Source organism: Pteropus medius, unplaced genomic scaffold (genome assembly GCF_902729225.1).
Source record: "Pteropus medius unplaced genomic scaffold, Ma_sr-lr_union100, whole genome shotgun sequence".
NCBI lineage: Eukaryota > Metazoa > Chordata > Mammalia > Chiroptera > Pteropodidae > Pteropus > Pteropus medius.
In genome coordinates, this window is record NW_024352783.1 from 329129 (window position 1) to 349008 (window position 19880).

A 19880-nucleotide genomic window follows, 5' to 3' on the forward strand; every position below is an offset into this window, starting at 1 on the left:
GACAAGTCATGTGCAACCTTTCTAGGCTGCAGTCTCATCTCCAAAATGATTGCATGGACAAACCCTCCCAGATCTAAATGACCAGGGCTCCTCTACTCACATATAGGATATAGAGGGCCTTATTTCTCCCCAGGCCCTAGGTATGCTCCCCACTATTGTTTGCTATTCAGATCCATCCTATTACGCCTCTGCTCAAACTCTAAGCAATGTTTGTGTAGGGCTGACCCGGGCTTGGAAAGAAGCAGAACAGTTTAGGTCCATAGAAACTACAACTTCAAGCAGGCACTACTTCAGCGGAACAGGAAAGCGTGTGCGGCGAAGACACAACGCCCTGGTAGCGTGGACAACCTACAACTTCCAGGATAGCGCGAGATCTCAGCGGAGCGAGAGAAGTGATAACGTAGGCGGGGTCGGCCCAGAACCACCCTGTCTTGAGAAAGGGGCGTGGCTGTAATTTAAGGGCGTGGCCTCGCGGGCAGCAGGAAAGAGTTACCTGTTGAATCTTTCTATCCATTTTCTTCCCCAGAGGGAAGCCACGGACAGCAACCCTCTTCCAAAAAAGAGGTAAGGGAGGGTAGACAAGGGGCAGCGGAGGAGACTGGCTATTGCATTCCGTAAGAGGGGCCTAACAGCTAGCTACCTTTAACCTGCCGAGTCAGGTGAATCGGTCCGTGGGAGCGAGGACCAGCTTATGAGAAAGGACAGGGACGAAGGAGGTATTTGTTTGTTTTCGAGACTAAATTTGGAGCCCTTTCTCTGCAGATCCATTGGCAGACTTGTCTCGGAGCTCTCTCTGGGCTTCGGGAAGAAAAAAGAACGGAGGAAACTTTTCATTAGCAAAAGAACAGCCCATCTAGCCTTCCTCCTGTCGGTGTTTTCTCTAGCCCCAAAAGATAGAACCACATGGCTTCTGCAGTCTGGGGAAGTGCCCCCTGGTGGGGCCCGCCGCCTCCAGCCCCAGCCCGCCCGCTCACTGACATCGACTTCTGCTCTGGGGCGCAGCTGCAGGAACTAACCCAGCTTATCCAGGAGCTGGGTGTGCAGGAGAGCTGGAGTGACGGGCCCAAGCCTGGGCCAGACCTCCTCCGAGCCAAGGACTTTGTTTTCTCTTTACTTGGTAGGTAACCTTCCCTGCCTTCAGAAACTCGCTGTTCTCAGCCCCTCCTTGGCTTTGGGCCACGCCCTCACAATCCCGTCTCTTCCCGTAGGTCTCGTTCACCGCCGGGATCCCCGCTTTCCTCCCCAATTAGAGCTTTTGCTGCTTCGTGGCGGAATTCGCGAGGGCTCCCTGGATCTGGGGCCTGCACCCCTAGGGCCCTACGCCCGGGGACCTCACTACGACGCCGGCTTCACACTCCTGGTGCCCGTGTTTTCTCTAGACGGCACTGGGCAGGAGCTGCAACTGGACGTGGAATCCTGTTACGCCTGGCTCTGCCTTCCAGAACTGATTCAGGGGACCTCGGTCAGAGAGGCATGGCAGGACTGCCTAGGACCCCCAGTCCCAGGAGAACTTGATTCGACCCACCAAACCCAAAGCGAAGAAAGTCCCAAGGACCAGCAAAGCGCCATGGACGAGCTGCACAGTTACATCACTGAGCCCGAGTCGCATGTGTCTTTGGAAAAATCACCTAGTAACAGTTCGAGGCCCGAGTCGCCTCGGCAAGATGTAACTGATCTTGGCTTTCCTGCACTGCTGAAAAAACTGAATGGTGATGTCACCAAAGCAGCTATGGATAATTCAGTCCCAAAGCCGTCGGAGGCTCCGGAGGCATGGCCCACATTGTGCCCTGCCAAGGTGGCTGCGTGGTTCTTTGCTACGCTGGCCGAGGTCGCCGAGTCCCTGTTCCCAGTCCCAGGTGCCCCGCGCTTGGTCCACGCAGCCCGCCACGCGGGGTTCACCACCGTCCTCCTGGCTACGCCAGGGCCCCCACGCCGCCTCCTGCTTTTCGACTTGATCCCTGTGGTGTCCGTGGCTGGTTGGCCCGAGGGGGCTCGGAGCCACTCGTGGGCTGGCCCGCTGACCTCCGAGTCGTCCTCCTTCTACCTGGTGCCCGGCAGCGGCATGGAACGGCCGGGAGCTTCCGGCTGGCAGCTGTGCTTTGCCCGCCAGGAGCTGGCGCTCAAGGCGCGTATACCCGCTCCGCTACTGCAAGCGCACGCGGCTGCCCAGGCGCTACTGCGCCCACTGGTGGCCGGGACCCGGGTCGCGGCGCCCTATCTTTTGCGGACGTTGCTCTACTGGGCTTGTGAGCGACTGCCCGCGCTCTATTTGGGGCGGCCTGAGAATGCGGGCGCCTGCTGCCTCGGGCTGCTGGATGAGCTGGGGCGTGTGCTCGAGGCTGGGACGCTGCCCCACTATTTTCTGAGCGGCCGAAAGCTGTGTGCGGGGCACGGTGCCGCTGCATTACTCTTGGCATTAACCCAGCTTCGTGGGGACCCTGCCCGGGCCCTGTGCGCCGCGGTGGAGGAGGCCAAGGCTGCGCGCAAGGGAGGTGGTTTAGCTGGCGTGGGGGGCGGGGTCCATTAAATGGTACTATTCCTACCAGCGTAGAAAGTGCTTTTGTTAGCTAGCGGATGTGGAGGGGAGTCCTCGCCCCTTGCCTGGGGGAGACACTGAACATCCTGGACCCAAAGGTTCCGTTCTAGGCTTCGCGGGTGCCTCCTCGTCATCCCACCCTCCTTCCGCCCCAACCCTGGTACAGGTCGTTCCATTCAGTCTCCTCCACTCCAAATCTGTGGCCAGAATCCCTCACGTCCTTCCTGGTGCAGCCTCTGGCAACATTTTCCCCAATTCCTATGGTCTTTTCTCTCAGGAGTCAGTAGGATTGGGAGGAGTATATTTGCTGGCAAAACGGGGAAAGGAGAAGTATGGAGACCGGAGAAAGACCAATTTGGCTCACACAAAAAGGGCGATATTAAGGAGGCCAGATTTCTCTCCAGGCCAGATCTCGGCCTCCACCCCTTTCCCCCAGTCTCTTCAGTTATTTCCTCTACTTTATTCATTTAGTTCTGTCCACCTATCCCAGGCAGTAGGGTCCCTTTCTCCATTTTAGGGTGTCTACCGTTCCATCTGTCTTAAACCCAACCTCTCCCCCCATCCAGGGTTCCATTTCAGTGGAGTCATCTCTTTGTCTCTGCTCTGAACCCTGAGACATGCGCCTTTGCCTTGGCCCCGCTTGTCTGTAGGACTGTCTTCACTCCCTGCCTCCAAGGAACCCGGGAGTTCCACCAGCCCAGCCTCACCCTATTTCCCCGTGTCTCCGCCCCCTGCCCCGCCCCCGGGCCGGCTCTCGGAGAAGCGGGGGGAGCTGCGGTGGCCGCCTCGGCCTCCCACAGTCGCTGCTGCCGCTACTGCGCTTAGTCCAGTCGCCAGGCCCAGTGCTCTGACTTTGCCAGACCAAGGCGCTCTGCGGGGACATCTCACTCTTTTTGGGGAGTCCGGGACGCCTAGCCCGGCGTGGGGGGAAGCTCTGTTTCCTGGGGAGGGAGGAGCCTGGAACCGGAGCCAGCGCCACCCGCCGCCGGATCAACAAGACAGGACAGGTTAAGGGGCGTCGGGGAAAGGGGGGGGTACTATAGGTAGTCCTGGGGAGGATGAGAAAGCCCTGACGCAGAACGCTCTGATGTGCTCTGAGTTGTAGGGGGCCTGTTCACATTTGGATAGCGTGGGTGCACTCCTCTTCAGGGGGCTTGTTGGATTGGAGGGCGTGGGATCTAAACAGCACCAGCTGTCCCCAGGAAATTAAGGGGCAGCCAAAAAACAAAAACAAAAAAAACCCCGGATGCTCCTTATTTCGAGGTGACAGAGGGCCCTCTGGAAAACCACCTGGTGTACCCGCTAAGAAGGGTGGATTTGGAGGTGACTTCAAAAGGAGTGGAGGGTAACAAGGTGAAGAAAGGGAATCAGCAGCTGGAACTCTGTGCTAGTAGGAATGGGGGTGACTTGGTGAAAAAAAGTATTATCCAGAAACTGAGTGGGAACCCCTTCTCACTGAATGGGGACAGCCTAGATATTCTGATATAGTTTTTGGGTATTTCAGTGAAAAAAAGTGGGGATCTTCTTTACTTGGAGGGTGGCAAAGACATCAAGGTTGGGTTCCTCCCTCACATTGTCAGTGCCCCAGTTGGGGTGGGGTGAGCTAAGATCCTCAAAGCTAAAGACCCACACCTTTTAGATTACAAGAGTGGATTTGGCTAGCAGTACAGAGGACCCAAAATAGGGTGGAAAGGTGCCTGGGGGTATTGGAATCACATCTTGGAAATTTTGAGGGTCTTGGCTTTGGGATAGGGGAAGTGGGGACAGGGATACTGGAGAGCAAAGGAGGGGGCAGTTTTCAGTAGGGGATAAAAGTCGAGGGTAGGGTTAATTGAGAGGTACATAGGCTGCTGGATCTGGTGAAGCTATCACGTGGGGGGCCCAAGGGTGGGAGCTGGCAGCTGGGGGTGGGGGAGCCCTGAGGTTTATCCTCAGGTCCTGTGGGTGGGGCGCTGAGTAGGGAGAGAGCACCAAGAGCATGCCGTGGTGAGCGGGCTTCTCTGGGGGAGCCCAGCGCGGTTCGAGCGCCTGCCGGTTTGGGGTTGTCTCCTACCGGGGGCGCCATGGCGGCGCTGGCCAGTAGCCTGATCCGGCAGAAGCGGGAGGTCCGCGAGCCTGGGGGCAGCCGGCCTGTGTCGGCGCAACGGCGCGTGTGTCCCCGCGGCACCAAGTCTCTTTGCCAGAAGCAGCTCCTCATCCTGCTGTCCAAGGTGCGACTATGCGGGGGGCGGCCCGCGCGGCCGAACCGCGGCCCGGGTGAGTGCCTGGGGCGGGGTCCCTGGGACTGGGCGGTCTGCCTGGGAGGTTAAGGTGAGGGGCTCTGAAGAATGGGGCCCAACTGACGGGGGTTCCAAGAAAAGTGAAAAGGGGTGGGCCAGGACAACAAAATCTCTACCAGTCTGTGCCTCAGTTTCCCCTTTCTTTTGCCCGTAACCCGAAGTCTCCTTGCTTTCGAGGGCAAGGGGAAGGCTTGAGGGGATAAGTCTGGTGCCCCAAACCTCGCAGTTCCTGCTCACAGCACCCTAGGATCCCCACCCCCACTATCCTTAGCCTACGTGCGGGCTCTCGCGATTCTTTCCATCCCAAGCCCAGAGGCCTGGGGGTTCCGGACGCCTGGGTCACCCCGAGGGTTTCTGCGGCTCCGGCAGCCCCGCCCCTGCCCCGGTTCTCCTGCTCCTCCATGCCTTGGCTCGGTTCCTCCTGGCCGAGCTTGCTTGGCTCGGCACCAATCTCCCCAGCTCTCCCCGGGGTGTCCTTGCAGCTACCTCGCCAGCCCAGCCCCTCTTGTGCGCCCTCCTCCCGTATCCTGCGCTTCAAGAGGGGAACTGGGCGCGCGCGCGCGCGCACACACACACACACACACACACACACACCCCTATTACCCACCACATGACTCCAAATTGGGTCCCACGAGCTCAGGGTACCCTCTGCGGCAAGGAACTCAGACACAGTACAAGGCTGGTGGGAGACCCACACCGATACTGGGGGGTTCGTACCACCTACAAGGGGGTACAAGAAAGTCGTCCAAGAGCTAGAGACAAAAAGACAGTTGTGAGGATTAGCGTGTAGTCCTTGTCCAGGTATGAAAAGCAGGGAGTCCCTCTGGTCCCACTCTCGCCAGCTCCCAGCTCCCCCAGGGTGTAGCCCCTTCGCGCCCTCCTCCACCACCACCCCCACCGCCGCCGGCCGGCCACCGTGGTATGGTCCGCAGCCCACCCTTTGAGTGGGACCGGGCCCCACGTGACTCAGCCTGCCTCGCCATCTCCCCCGCCCCTCCCCCCATTTCCTTGGTTTGGTACCGAAGGTCCCCCACTCCAGGCAGGTTACCTGACTGAAGCGGAGAGGCTGAGCCTCATGGAGGGCTGGGCCCCCGAGTCAGCAGACTGACAGACAGACAGACAGACAGACAGACAGATGGGTCAGTGTCAGACAGGCCAGCGCTGGACCAAAGCGAAGCCCGGGCCAAGAGAGCGGCAGCCGCAGCAGCAGGTGCTGAGTCAGCATCAGGCCCAGTCCCATCCCCGCTCTTGAGCCGGCCCCCTACCCGTGGTCATCTCACTGCCTTCCACATTTGCAAACACACTGCCCCTTCAGCAGCCCTGTCTGTCTCTCTCTGTCCTCTGTATTTTGATGTATCTCTCCCTTTCCTCTTCCCTTCCTCTCCCCTCCCCCCTTCTAGTTGCTCTGTAGAGTAGGAATTAAGCCATTTAAATAAATTTCAATAAATTAAACTGAAAGCTGATGGTTAGAGGAAACAGAAGGGACGCACACCCCAGTTTTCTAGGGAGTCTGAAAGAGGTGAGAGAGAGCCTTCTTGGAGGGTCAGAGAGCTGGGGCCCAGGGACCCTATATCTTCCTTTCACTCTCCCTTCTTTCTTCTGATCCCAAGTATAGGAATGTTTCTGGGAACAGAGATGTCATTTTCAAAGATTAATGTCTCTCTCTCCAGAGCCTCAGCTCAAAGGCATCGTCACCAAACTGTTCTGCCGCCAGGGTTTCTACCTCCAGGCAAATCCTGATGGCAGTATCCAGGGCACCCCAGAGGACACCAGCTCTTTCAGTAAGAGGGGAAGCCAGCCACTGGGTGGGAAGGGAGAGAGTGGGGCTAAGAGATGACAATCCTATTCCTTCAGGTTGTTGTTTTCAGTCTGACTCTGACTCCCAAGGGAGGAAAGGGAGCTAGGATGGGGAGAGCTCAGATGGGGGTTCAAGGTCTGGGGTACTGATGCCCCCTCTCTCCATCCCAGCCCACTTCAATCTGATCCCCGTGGGGCTCCGTGTGGTCACCATCCAGAGTGCCAAGCTGGGTCACTATATGGCCATGAATGCTGACGGGTTGCTCTACAGCTCGGTGAGACAAAGAGGCTGAGTGGCCTGGGGTTTGGGGACTTCCCCAGCTATAACTTTCTCAACTGCAGAGATTTTACAGCTCAGGATTCCCTTAACTCCAGTTCTTGCTGATGTCCTGTCATCACTGTCCACTCTAGAGCACCTCCTGAACAGTCGCTCTAATCTTTACTCTTTGCACAGCTCTCCAGATGCCCCAGGTTCTTTAGGGCAGGGGTCCCCAACCTTTTTTGCACCAGAGACGGGTGCTCCTATGAGAATCTAATGCCTGATGATCTGAGGTAGAGCTGAGATGGTGATGCTAGTGCTAGAGAGCAGCTGCAAATAAAGATGAAGCTTTGCTTGCTTGCCCTCTGCTCACCTCCGGCTGTGTGGCCTGGTTCCTAACAGGCCACAGACTGACCGGTCCGTGGCCTGGGGGTTGAGGTTCCCCGTTTTAGGGTTCCCATTTTTCATCCAACTTTCTCAGAACTTCATTATTACTCACTTCCTCAGAGTCATTCAGGCTAGGGGATGGTGAAATATTGGGAATAGAGTGAAGAGAAAGTATCTTCTTATTCCAGGGCTCCCAAAATTCTAGTTCCTAACCCTCAGGGGCCTACCAGACTCTTCCTTGTCCTCCCTTTCTCCCAGTTCCCACATGGACTCAGAAGTTGGCCCTCCCAGCCTGAAATGTATGGATTATATCATGGCTTGTTCTTCCCAGGGCTCCCTTCTGTTTGATGATGTGTCTTTGTCTCTCTGTCTGTGTGTGCCTTACTGGGTCTTTGTCTCCTCAGCCACATTTCACAGCTGAGTGTCGCTTTAAGGAATGCGTCTTTGAGAATTACTATGTCCTGTATGCCTCTGCACTCTACCGTCAATGCCGTTCTGGCCGGGCCTGGTACCTAGGATTGGACAAGGAGGGCCGCGTCATGAAGGGAAATCGAGTCAAGAAGACCAAGGCAGCTGCCCATTTTGTGCCCAAGCTCCTGGAGGGTGAGTATGGACTGAAGAAAATGGGGGCCACATGGGAGGATATTGACTTTGACATGGACATTTAGTGATACATAGCTCAGGGGCTACAAGAGGACACCTGTTATGACAGGTCAAGCCAGGAAGGCTTTGGTCTTTGGGGGTTTGGGGAGCTTTCTTCCTTTGGGTTGGGGTTCTCAGAGGATGGGTGTAGGGGAAGAGAGCATTTTCAGTGCTCTAATTCTCCCTAGGTCTCTCTGTGCCTAACACTCCTTCCTGCTCCTCTCTCTCCCCTTTACAGTGGCCATGTACCGGGAGCCTTCTCTCCACAGTGTCCCTGAGACTTCCCCTTCCAGTCACCCTGCCCCCTGAAACGAAAACCTTGGACTGGAGGCTTTTGCATTTGCACTGAGCCAGCCACCACCACAGTCTGTCTTCCAGCCCTGCTCCTGGCCCTGCTCTCACCCTAGCTGCCATACTCATGCCCTGAGCAGCCAGGTTCCACCAGGTGCTCTAACATGAGGGAGCCTAGGAACTGCTGAGACCCTTAGATCCTTGGATCCAGGAGGAAGCCAGAGAAGGAGATGTCTGAAAATGGGCCTGGTGGATCACTTCTTTCCTTCCATACTCACACACCCCAAAGTCTTTTCCAGAGATGGAGCTGGGGGTTCCCAAACTGACAGAACCGGGACACAAATACTCTGCACCCCAGACTCAGCCCGTTTCTGGAGCCCTTTGCCCTTTTCGTTGCCACTGAGCCATAGATTTATAGGTCTACTGGAGCTCAGGATTAGTTTCCTTCTTTCTCTACTCTACCTTCTGCCTTGTTCTGGAGGTTCTGGAACACCAGGAACCCTAGCCAGGGCCATTTCTGTACAAAGACTAGAATGCAGGCGTGCTGCCAGGCTCTGTTCTGGATCCATCAGGCTTCCTTAACTTAGATGGACCCCTGGATTCCAAGTAGAGAGAGGCTGAATTTGAGCCCTGTCCAACTCTTGGCCTTGGCCTGAACTGGGACCAGTCTCAGATTACCACAGGTTTAACTTATTTTTATCCCAGAGACACCCAGTTCTAGAGCATGATGTTCTAGACACATATGGAGCCATACTCCCTTCTGAATCTCAACTCTGGGACATAGACCACAACTCTCAGCCCCTCTCTCCAGGATGGAACTGGAGCTTATATAGCCATATTATTGCTCTAGAGTAAGTTCTAGACCCACCCTCCCACCTTCTCTAGTGATATCTATTAAGGATGAGCTCTGGAAAGGACCTAGCTATGATTCATAAAGAACTAAGTTCTGGATGAATCAAAAACTACTTGTTTTTCCTAGATAATTTTCTAAAGATCTTATTCTTCCTATAGAATGCTTATTTTTACATGCAGTTTCTAGCTCCTGCAATTCAGCTGGGGTCCTGCCAGGGAAACAAAGTCTGAAAAGGGACAGAGGAGTTTTAGAAGGAATCCTTAGCTCATGGTGGGGAAGCTGAAATAAAGAAAGGGCCAAAACAATGGCATGATTGGACCTGTGCTTGATTTCGGGGGACGTGAACACTTAGCTACCTCAGCAGGAATTCCTTTCAGATCCCCTTTAGAGCTGAGGTCTTTAGGGTAATGAGTCTAGAATAAAAAAGACAAATGAGCCTTGACTCCACCCCTACCCCGTGAGGAGACCCCAGTTCGGCAATAAGTCCCACCACTCTCCCCTACATCAGGCCAAGGGGGGTGAGGACCTCTTGAGCTTCAGACCTCATATACTCCCCAGAGCTTCTAACTGAATAGAATTTGTTTTACCTTACAGCTTATAATCTCAGCTGGGTTTTAGGTACCCAAAATGGGCCTGACTAGATTCTTCTGAGAAATGCAGAGAGCTAGGGGCAGGCCTGGAAAAGATCAGGGACCCACTAGTGAACTAGGTGGGAGATTTTGAGCAGCCTCAGACCTGGGCAGGGTAGGCTGAGGGGGCGGTAAAGGGAAGGGCTAGAGCTCAGAGGCAGGTCACTTTTCCTCAGGCTCTTTCTACTTCTGGCTTGTTGCAAGTGGGGTTGATGCTCCCCTCACCCACACAGACCTTGCTCAGTCTCCACCCTGGCTCTTCTCCCATGGGACCCAGTTTCCATTCCATGCATTCTCAATTAAAGAAGATTTATACAACTGATGTGTCGCCTGTCATCTGTGGGTGGCAGGCATTGGCAGTTGCTCTGGGCCAGACCATGTCCCAGGGGCGGGGCGGGTGGGCTGGTGGCTGCCCCCCAACAACAGGTGCACATTCTTGGGTGCCTCGTCACTTCCCCTGCACTGGCTTTCCTGGTAGCTCACTGACTGAACTCACTGAGCTACGCGGCTGAGCAATGACCCCAGGGCCGCTGCTGTCGCTGCTGCCACTGCTGCTGGGGGCGCTGGGGGTGTCGCTCCTCCCAGGTAAGTCTGGGCCTCAAAGGGTCAGTGACAGGGCCAGAGGTCATGGTCAGGCACAATGGCTTCCCTTAGTGCTCTCTTCCTCCAGGCGCCCGCGGCTCGGAGGCGGAGGGCCGGCTCCGCGAGAAACTTTTCTCGGGCTATGATAGCTCAGTGCGGCCTGCGCGGGAAGTGGGAGACCGCGTCGGCGTCAACATTGGTCTTAGCCTGGCGCAACTTATCAGCCTGGTGAGGGCGCACGCCGGGGTTGAGGTCAAGCTCACCCACGGGCTTGAGGGCGTGGCTTTAGATAGGGCAGGGCAGAGGGACGCCTGGGGCGGGACCAGGCTGAGAGATGGACGGCCGTTAGCCCAGATTGGGTCGAAATCGGACCAATGGATAAACTGTGGGCATGGCTGCTGGACAGGCCAGGAATAGAGCTGGTTAGGATGATGAACGGGCGGGTGGACCGATCTTGAAGTAGTGCTGGGGTTGATGGACTGACTGGAGGGCGGGCCTTGAGGGTCACATGCTGGGGCGGAGCTTGGTGTCGGAGAGCGTCAATCAACAAGAGTGGATGGAGATTAATGGTTGGGTGAATTACCAGCCGTGGGTTGGGACCCCGGAAAGAGCCAGGCAGAGGGCTGGCATAGAGTGGGACTGTTAGAGGAATTGGTTGGCACTGTAGACCTTAGGAAGTTTCTGAGATAAAGGCGGGGCTTGGAACCTACAGGGTGGGACTCAGAAGAAGGGGGGAATATCTAGGGAGAGTTTTACCCACCAAACTCCCTCATTTCTCTCCATTTACATCACCTCTACCTTTTAAACTTTCCCCTTCTAGAACGAGAAGGATGAGGAGATGAGCACAAAGGTGTATTTAGACCTGGTACGGAGACCGCATGGGGTGGGAAAGGGCGTCCTACTGCCTTTACAATCTCCTGGAATGTCTCGGCCCAGTAAAGAATACATATATATTTTTTTTGCATCACGACCTCAGAAAATATTTATAACTGAAACAGAAGCTTCAGAAAACAATACCTATCTTTCCTATGGGAGTTGCACTTAAAGCGTTTTTCTTTTGTTTATTTACTTAAAATTTTTTTCAATAACAGTTGACATTCAATATTATTTTATATTAGTTTCAGGCATACAGCATAGTGGTTAGACATTTCTATAATTTACAAAGTGACCCCTCCCCATGAGTCTTGTACCCATCTGGCACCATACATAGTTATTACAATATTATTGACTGTATTCCCTATGCTGTACTTTACATCCCCACGACTATTTTACAATTACCAATTTGTACTTCTTATTCCCTTCGTCTTTTTCACCCAGGCCCCCATACCTCCTCTCATCTGGCAACCACCAGTTTGTTCTCTGTATCTATGAGTCTGCTTCTGTTTTGTTCATTCATTTATATTGTTCTTTAGATTCCACATATAAGTGGAATATTTCACTTAGCATAATACCCTCTAGGTCCATTCATGTTGTTGCAGTACCTCACACATTTTTCATTCTAATTTTTTAACACTCGTTTGGGGCCACTAATTTGATACCTGACCCACTAAAGGGTCGCAAACTGCAGTTTGAAAAACACTGTTTTAGAAGATAGCTAGTGCAACGTCCCTTATTACAGACCACGAAATTGGGGCCCGTTGCGAGGAAAGGGTAAATTAGCTGATGGGGTCTGAGTGAGTGCAAGTGGAAAACCCAGCCTCCAAAACCACAGCCCATGCGGCACCGTTCCCTTCCCTTGCACTGGATGCTCGCTTCCTTCGGACATTCCAAGTCTCCTCCCAGCCTCCAGCCCCAGACAGCCCCTCAGCCTCTGCTTCCCTAGGAGTGGACTGACTACAGGCTGAAGTGGGACCCCGCGGAGCACGAGGGCATCGATTCACTCCGCATTACGGCTGAATCTGTGTGGCTACCAGACGTGGTGCTCCTAAACAAGTAAAATGTTCCCAAAACTGGGAGGTGGGCGGGGCCTCCGGGAGGGCAGGGCCTGATCCCAAATGATAAGATTCGTTCCCCGCAGCAATGATGGAAATTTTGACGTCGCTCTGGACATTAATGTTGTGGTATCCCCCGATGGCTCCGTGCGCTGGCAGCCCCCGGGCATCTATCGCAGCAGCTGCAGCATTCAGGTCTCCGGTTTCTGCCTGGGAAGCTGGAGGCGCTCTTAGAAACCCTCCTTGTTCTCAGACATTCTAACTCCCACCCCTCCTCCATTATCTTCTATGACTCTCACATCTCTCTTGCCCTCTTGATTTTCCCTTGAGTTTTATCTCCTATGTTCACTTTCACTGACGGTCTTCTTCAGTGACCTCCCTCCATTGCTCATGGCCTCCCCAAATAACCTTCAATTCCTCTGTGACCCCCACTTCCCTGTGACCTTTCCTGGTGGTCCCCATCTCCTTGGAACTCCATATCCTCTGACCCCTATCTGCCCTGTGACTTCCCCAATGACCTCCCCAACTCCTCCAGCCCTGATCAGTTCTCTAGCAGCTCTAGTGACTCCTCCTTCCATCCAGGTCACCTACTTCCCCTTTGACTGGCAGAACTGCACCATGGTGTTCAGTTCTTATAGCTATGACAGTTCAGAGATCAGCCTGAAGACTGGCTTGGGTCCCAATGGGCAGGAGCGGCAGGAAGTACACATTCATGAAGGGACCTTCATTGGTGAGTGGGCATGGCTTCCACATCCATGGGCTTTTTGATTTCTAGTTTCTAACAGGCTGATAAATATACTCCAACAGTGATGCTCGACACAACCCTGTGGTGTCAGCAAGATAGATATGACTACATTTTTCAGATATGGAAATCGAGATGTACTCAAGTTTAAGATGGGCTATTCAGCTCAGTGTCCACAACTAGTCCCTTATCACATCAGCCTCCTCTGCACTAAAATGTGGCAGAGCAAGCCACGTCCAGCACCAACAAGAACAGGTCCACATCTGTGTCCCCTTTTTCTGCTCTTCCCCCCATCCCACAAGAGAATGGCCAATGGGAGATTATCCACAAGCCTTCTCGGCTAATCCAGCTTCCAGTGGATCCTAAGGGAGATGGGGAAGGACAGCGTGAAGAAGTCACCTTCTACCTCATCATTCGCCGAAAGCCTCTCTTCTACCTGGTCAACGTCATTGCCCCATGCATCCTCATCACTCTACTGGCCATCTTTGTCTTCTACCTGCCACCAGATGCAGGTAAGCAGGCAAGGGGCCTAGCTCTCCTTCTTACTAATAGCTCAGCTTCTTCCTCTTTACCCTTAATCCAGGTAAGATTTTCCTGCCAAGTCAAGCCTTTATGTTTCAGCAATCTCACCTAGGTTTTCTTTTCAACCAGAGCCTTTCCATCTGGATCCAGATTTTCCCTCCAGCCTCAGGCTCTGCCTCTCCTCTGTTGCTCACTTCTTTCCACCCAAGAACTTCTGAACTCTTCTTTTCAGAATCCTAGGATCTCATCATTGGAACCTCTACTCCTCTGACCAACAAACTCCTGGGCTTAGATAACTCACCCTTTTCCCTTTCCCCATTCCTGGCATCCTCCTTCCCCCACTTTTTAAACACCTACTAGTCCCTTAATCTCCCATTTCCTTTGCAAATAATAGCCAATATTTCTGTAGGAGGCAGCATAATGTAGTAACAGAGTAACCTTGGGCAATCCTTTAATCTCTGTGTCAGTTTCCTAATCTGGAAATGGGGACAATTATTGTTCCTACTGAATAGGATTATTTTGAGGACCAACTGAGTTAATAGAATTATGCCTGGTACCCAGTATATTCTATGTAAGTGTTAGTATTGTCTTTGCTATTTTTGAGCACTAATTATACTACAATGAACATATTACATAGATTAACTCAATTCTAATCTTTACAACAACTCTGTGAGGTAAAACTGATTTGTCTTCCCATTTTACAGAGCAGAATAAAGGAGTTGAGAGAGTGTAAGTCATTTGCCTGATATTACACAGTTAGAGAGAGGCAGTGTTGCTATTCCAACCCTGATTAGTTCCAGTCTGATGCAGAGACCCATATCCTTGACTCTGGTATCCATAACATGCTTTCCTTCTCTCTGAAATCAAGTCCCCTTTCTATCTAGGGAAAGAGAGTGCTGCAGCTTTAGAACATACTTCCAAATGTAACTTTTACTTCCTCCTGGAGCAAGGCAAATCTTGGAACCAAATATTATAGAACTAAAGTAGGGCAGACCTTAAAAGTTATTTATTTCAATACCTTCCATGAAGTTTGCAGTGCCTGTTGTATGCCACAGGAATAATCAGCCACCTGGCATATCCTTATATACTTTGTTTCATTTTTAGATCTTTCAAATTGCTATATACTTCCTGTAAACCCGCTACAAGGGTTGGTCCATTTATTTATGCAACAATATTTGTTGAGTATCTATAATGTGCAAGGCACTGGGAATACATCAGTGAATAATACAGACAAAAATCCCTGCTCTCATGGAGTTTAGATTCTAGTATGGGAGACAGTCAATAAACGTAATAAATAAATTCATTAGATAGTATATTAGAAGAGGACAAGTCCTAAGGAGGAAAATAAAGTAGGAAAAGGGGTTGGAAAAGATGAGAACGGGTATAGGAAATGCAACTTAAAAATAGGATGATCAGTGCATGCCTTACTAAAGGGGAATTATTTGATCAATATTTGAACAAAGACATGAAGAAGATGAGAGAATGACCCTAGCAGATATCTGGAGGAAGAAATTACCAAGAGGAAAAAGAAAAGAAAGTACCAGGAAGAATTAACAGTGAATACAAAGGCCCTGAGGTGGGAGTGTGCATTGAATATTCAAGAAATAACATGTAACTGAATGAAGTAAGCAAAAGAGAAAACAGTAGAAGATGAAGTCTGAATGCTAAAGGGACGGCTTTATATATTATAATAAGGACTTTGGCTCTTATGCTCAAGGAGATGGGTTTTAAGGTAAATCCGAAGGTTTTAGAAGAGGAGTGACAGGATCTGATTTACATTTTAACAGGATCAATCAGGCCTCTGTTAAGAACAGAGGGGCCCCCGGGCAAAGGATGAAGCAAAGAGGAGGTCTTTATAATAACTCAGATTCAAGGTAATGGTGGTTTGTACAAGGGCGGTAGTGGTAGATGTGATAAGTCATCAATTTCAGGATACATTTTGAAGATAGAGCCAATGAGATTTGCTATGAATTGGATATGGGATGAAAGAAAGAGGAGAGTTGAGAATGACACAAAAGATTTTGATCTGAGCCATAGAAAAAAAATAGATTTGTTATTTATGAAATGAGGAAGACTGTGGGAGGAGATGATGGTGAGGAAATTCGATTTTAGACATGTTAAGTTTGAGATGTCTATTGACATCCAAGTGAAGAGGTTAGGTAGGCAGGTGGATATGTCTGGAGTTTAGAGGAATAAGTCCAGGCTGGAGGTATAAATGTAGGAGTCATTTGCATGTAGCTGGCCCTTCCTAAAGCCTGTCTTTGAGTGGGTTGGAACCATGGCAACCAATTATGGCTGTGGAGATTGCCTTCTGGCAAAGCCTAATCCTTCTGTCTTTTCCTCTGTCCCTCCAAGGAGAGAAGATGGGGCTCTCTATCTTTGCCCTGCTGACCCTTACTGTGTTCCTGTTGCTGCTGGCAGACAAAGTGCCTGAGACCTCTCTGTCTGTCCCCATCATTATCAAGTACCTCATGTTTACCATGGTCCTCGTTACCTTCTCAGTCATCCTTAGTGTCGTAGTCCTCAACCTGCACCATCGCTCACCCCACACCCACCAAATGCCCTTTTGGGTCCGACAGGTAAGAAAATCTTCAGCCTGTGTTAACTCTTAATTTTAGTATTTGGATTTTTGTCGAGGTATTACTCTTCCCTCCCACCACTTCAAACTTCCTTTTCGCAGACCTGAGGGAGAACTACAACTTCTCATAGAGTATTGAAGTACCAAGGCCTGTTGGGTGTTGAAACGTTGCACAATTAATTTTACCCTTCCATCATAACCATTTCATAGATCCCACACTCTCTTTATCAATACTGTTTATCCTGGGTCTCAGGATAACATTCTCAGGATTAGGTGTTATCAGGATGGAAGCCTTTAGAATTTTCCTTTCCAGTCAGGATGCCTCCCAACCCACTTAAGAGCTCTAAAGGCTGTGTGATTCCATTTCTTTGTCAATGTAGCTCTGTGGGACATATGAGCACATGCTCAGTAATGGGCATGCGGCATGGGGATGGTTGGCTGCTTCCCTTCTGGTCTGAAAGCATGAGAGCCCCCTCCAACACGCCTCTTCTACTCTACAGATCTTCATCTACAAACTTCCTCTCTACCTGGGTCTGAAGAGGCCCAAACCTGAGAGAGATCAGATGCCGGAGCCACCTCCTATAGCTCTCAAGGATTCTCCTGGAAGTGGCTGGGGTTGGGGAACAGATGAATATTTCATCCGGAAGCCACCGACTGATTTTCTCTTCCCGAAACCAAACAGGTAGTAGTACTTACTTCCCATTGCCCACATATAAGAAGAGGGGGAACTACTGTTCCCAGAAGACTGTGCCGAGGAAGGCAGCCTAAACTCCCAAAAAATGCTGTGGTTGAGCATCATGGGAGTTATAGTATCCCTTCCGCTGCCTACTTGGCGCAAAGGTGAGAACTAAGACAGAGGGATGGGAGGAATTGCAGAAGGCTGGAGAGGTCACCGCTGGCGGGGAGAGCATGAAGGGCCCTTTTAAGTTTTGAAAAATACAGGGTGTTGGGGCGGGGCCTAGAGCCCTGGCACTGGCTGTATTTTTGCGCTCGGGGCGTGACCAAATGGTCCCGCCTCTTCCAGGTTCCAGCTTGAACCATCAGCCCCGGATCTGCGGCGATCTATCGATGGCCCAAACCGGGCTGTGGGCCTGCCCCCTGAGCTACGGGAGGTCGTTTCCTCCATCAATTACATCGCTCAACAGCTGCAGGAACAGGAAGACCAGGATGCGGTAAGTCTGGTGAGGATGGATGAAGCATGGTAGTGCCTTGGTGGCCCGGGCTCCACCCGCAAACTTGGGCTCCGCCCCTAGCCCTTGGTTTTATTTTTGATTGGAAGTTTGCCTCATTTGGTCCCGCCCCTGCTATCCGACTGGTTCTTTACTCTCACCCACCTCCTGCAGTGTGGCTCTCATCTCTTTTGCAGCCCGCCGGGTCTCAGAGCTGTGATAGGAGGACTAGGGCGAGTTACAGGGCCTTGGGGTTGGCCTTCCCGGGGGTCTGGAGCTCAGGAATATTTTTGTCTGCCTACTCCCAGTTGAAGGAAGACTGGCAATTTGTGGCCATGGTAGTGGACCGCCTCTTCCTGTGGACCTTCATCATCTTCACGAGCGTCGGGACCCTAGTCATCTTCCTGGACGCCTCTTACCACTTGCCCCCTCCCGAACCGTTTCCTTGAGGACGTAGGGTCCTCGGCCAGCTGAATTGAGAGTTCGGCTGTACTCTCGAGCCCTATCCCTTTCTGCCCCTTGACTCTTTCATTAGGAATCCAGTCTACTCATCATTTTGATTCTGGGGAGAGAGCCAAAGCAGGACTGGGCAGATGGAGGCCTTGGGCCCACCAGAAATGCGCTATCAGTGTTATTTACTCTTTGGCTTCTTAAAGAAGCTCCTTTGGATACCAACACGTAGGTTCCAGGAAAATGGAGCAAAGAACAAGAACTAGACTGTAAACCTTAATGTGGGCAGGAACTTTGGTTCACTGTAATATCCCTAGCACCTAGTCCTAACCTACAGTAGGTGCTTAACATTTGTTAAATAAATAGGGAAATTTTTTTTCTGGAAGGAAATACACCAATTAATAGTACTTATATTTGCATGTTGAGACTAGTGGTCATTTTTTGTTTGTTTTTACCTTTTCGTAATTTATTATGTTTTGAAAAAAGTATTATCTATAGGATAAAAAAGGTTATTTCTAAAAGGATGCACTTGTAATGAAGGGGGGAAAGCATAGTTTAAAAATTTCCATTAAAGTTCTAGCTTTCGTGCCTAAACTTAGAACAAGCTACTAAATTGCTCTGTGTCTAAGTTTCCACTTATGTGCGATGGTACTAATAATGGTATCTGCCCCCTAGTCTGAGGACCATATGAGATGAGAATAAGCACTATACAGTATATATCAGAGGTTGCAAACTGGTGTTTTGTTTGGCCCATGATGTTGGCCTGCATAACTTTAAATTTGAATTAGTTCACTACTTTCAAAATTTGGATGTTTCGGAGAAATTTTGATTTCTGGCTTCTCTTGAAAAATGTAAAAAACTACAGTAAGACCAGGCCTAATTCCAGCAACCTGCTAGAGCTTATTAGTGGCTGCCCATTACAGTTAGTTCCTCAAAGACGCACCCTCCCCCTCGCCCCCTGCCAGCCGATCAGCTTTACTCGTTTTACTTGCCCATCTCTCCATAACACTAGACAAAATACAGGTAAGAGGAGGGGCGACAAGGAGTTGAAGCCAATGGGAGAACAAGAGTGGAAAAATCTTGTGTCTCTTACAGCCATCACACATTTTGTTCTTTAGCTTCCTTTCAGTTTAGAGAAAGGGTTGCACCTGGTTTAAGGCTGTGCCTTTCTGGGACATGAAGATCTTGTGCCCATCAGGCTGTGTGAACTGGACTGAGTTTAATGTTTCTGCCTGGAGGTCAGACCAGTTTGGGCCTACTGGCTGCAGCAAATACAGTGAAGTACCGATGGTCAGCAAGCCCTCACACCTACTTAATTGCTGGGAGTTGTTGTCCTAAGGAGAATAGGGCTACAACTCCCAAAGATCCCTGTGGGACAAGGCCAGCATGTCCCTGTCCGGCCAGACCCACCAGCCACGCAAATAATTGCACTTGGCATCCCACTGCAAAGCACAGTTCATTTGTCTTGTTGGTTTATTGGCCTAGAGAGTTGGACACACACACAAATGCGGAGATAAATATCGGTCAGTTTCTCTAAATCTGGGTCCTCACTACATATAGAGCTAGAATCTGTAGAATTCTAAATCTTGCGTGCTGTGGCACAGAACCAGTGGCCTTCCCACTCCACCATCACCCCTCTTCCCAGGGAACATGGGGAAAGAGGGCACAAACTGACAAGACTTGAAAATTTCCAAGACGAAATTGTAAAATCCCAAACTTCCAACATCTGACACTCACAATATTCAAGTTCCCCAGCTCAGATACATCTTTTAATCTCCATTTTGCCACAATCTCATTTGTTGCCCAGAAACACCAAATTCTGGAAACTATTTTCCTAAATCATATTTTCAAAAAAATAAATGTCTACAATCTCAGTTCTCCCAAAATGTCCATGGTTTTGGCATTTTGACCTGTTCTGAAATTCAAATTCCCTGGTGCATCCTCAACCCCTTCCATCTCCTGTGCTTTTTTTTTGCCTCAGAGGAGTGCAGAACAAGGATATAGGGGGATGTCATCCTATCTGCCTCCTTTTCCCAAGGCCTTCCTCAGTCTCTCTTATGGTTCCGCTGTGTATATGTGTGTATGTGTGTGTGTGTATATATATATATATATATATGTATACATATATATATATTGTGTGTAGATAGATATATGTATTCTTATGTACTTTTTTCGCAGTTTTTCTAAAGTGCCAGAAACAAGATTTGTGGGAACTTTTTAGTGATTTTTTTTT

The 19880-nt window shown here is 50.9% G+C and overlaps 4 protein-coding genes across 7 annotated transcripts in view; 3 read left to right on the forward strand and 1 right to left on the reverse strand.

The window, feature by feature from the left end:
* Positions 1-355: 355 nt before the first annotated feature.
* Positions 356-3773, forward strand: TMEM102 (transmembrane protein 102). Of its 2 annotated transcripts, none has more exons than XM_039847211.1 (3): positions 356-564; positions 763-1117; positions 1380-3773. In XM_039847211.1, the coding sequence occupies exons 2-3, from the start codon at positions 904-906 to the stop codon at positions 2525-2527; spliced, it is 1362 nt and encodes a 453-aa protein (XP_039703145.1). In that variant the 5' UTR covers positions 356-564; positions 763-903; the 3' UTR covers positions 2528-3773. The 2 variants fall into 2 exon arrangements, with proteins under 2 accessions (XP_039703145.1, XP_039703144.1); XM_039847210.1 differs by having other exon boundaries at positions 363-564; positions 1209-3773.
* A 133-nt stretch (positions 3774-3906) lies between these two features.
* Positions 3907-9991, forward strand: FGF11 (fibroblast growth factor 11). Its single transcript, XM_039847212.1, has 5 exons — positions 3907-4792; positions 6486-6596; positions 6784-6887; positions 7663-7861; positions 8139-9991. Exons 1-5 carry the CDS (start codon positions 4600-4602, stop codon positions 8207-8209), a joined length of 678 nt encoding a protein of 225 aa, XP_039703146.1. The 5' UTR covers positions 3907-4599; the 3' UTR covers positions 8210-9991.
* A 135-nt stretch (positions 9992-10126) lies between these two features.
* On the forward strand, positions 10127-18245 carry CHRNB1 (cholinergic receptor nicotinic beta 1 subunit). Of its 3 annotated transcripts, none has more exons than XM_039847214.1 (11): positions 10127-10258; positions 10344-10483; positions 11076-11120; positions 12078-12187; positions 12258-12381; positions 12769-12916; positions 13231-13440; positions 15806-16029; positions 16529-16710; positions 17053-17200; positions 17506-18245. In XM_039847214.1, exons 1-11 carry the CDS (start codon positions 10189-10191, stop codon positions 17644-17646), a joined length of 1542 nt encoding a protein of 513 aa, XP_039703148.1. In that variant the 5' UTR covers positions 10127-10188; the 3' UTR covers positions 17647-18245. The 3 variants fall into 3 exon arrangements, with proteins under 3 accessions (XP_039703148.1, XP_039703149.1, XP_039703150.1); XM_039847215.1 differs by having other exon boundaries at positions 12273-12381; XM_039847216.1 differs by lacking the exon at positions 11076-11120.
* An 857-nt stretch (positions 18246-19102) lies between these two features.
* ZBTB4 (zinc finger and BTB domain containing 4) overlaps positions 19103-19880 on the reverse strand; it is a 14486-nt gene continuing 13708 nt past the window's right edge. The window contains exon 4 of the mRNA XM_039847213.1: positions 19103-19880. This exon is cut by the window's right edge and continues 3794 nt beyond it. The gene's annotated coding sequence lies outside the window, so the exon portion shown is untranslated.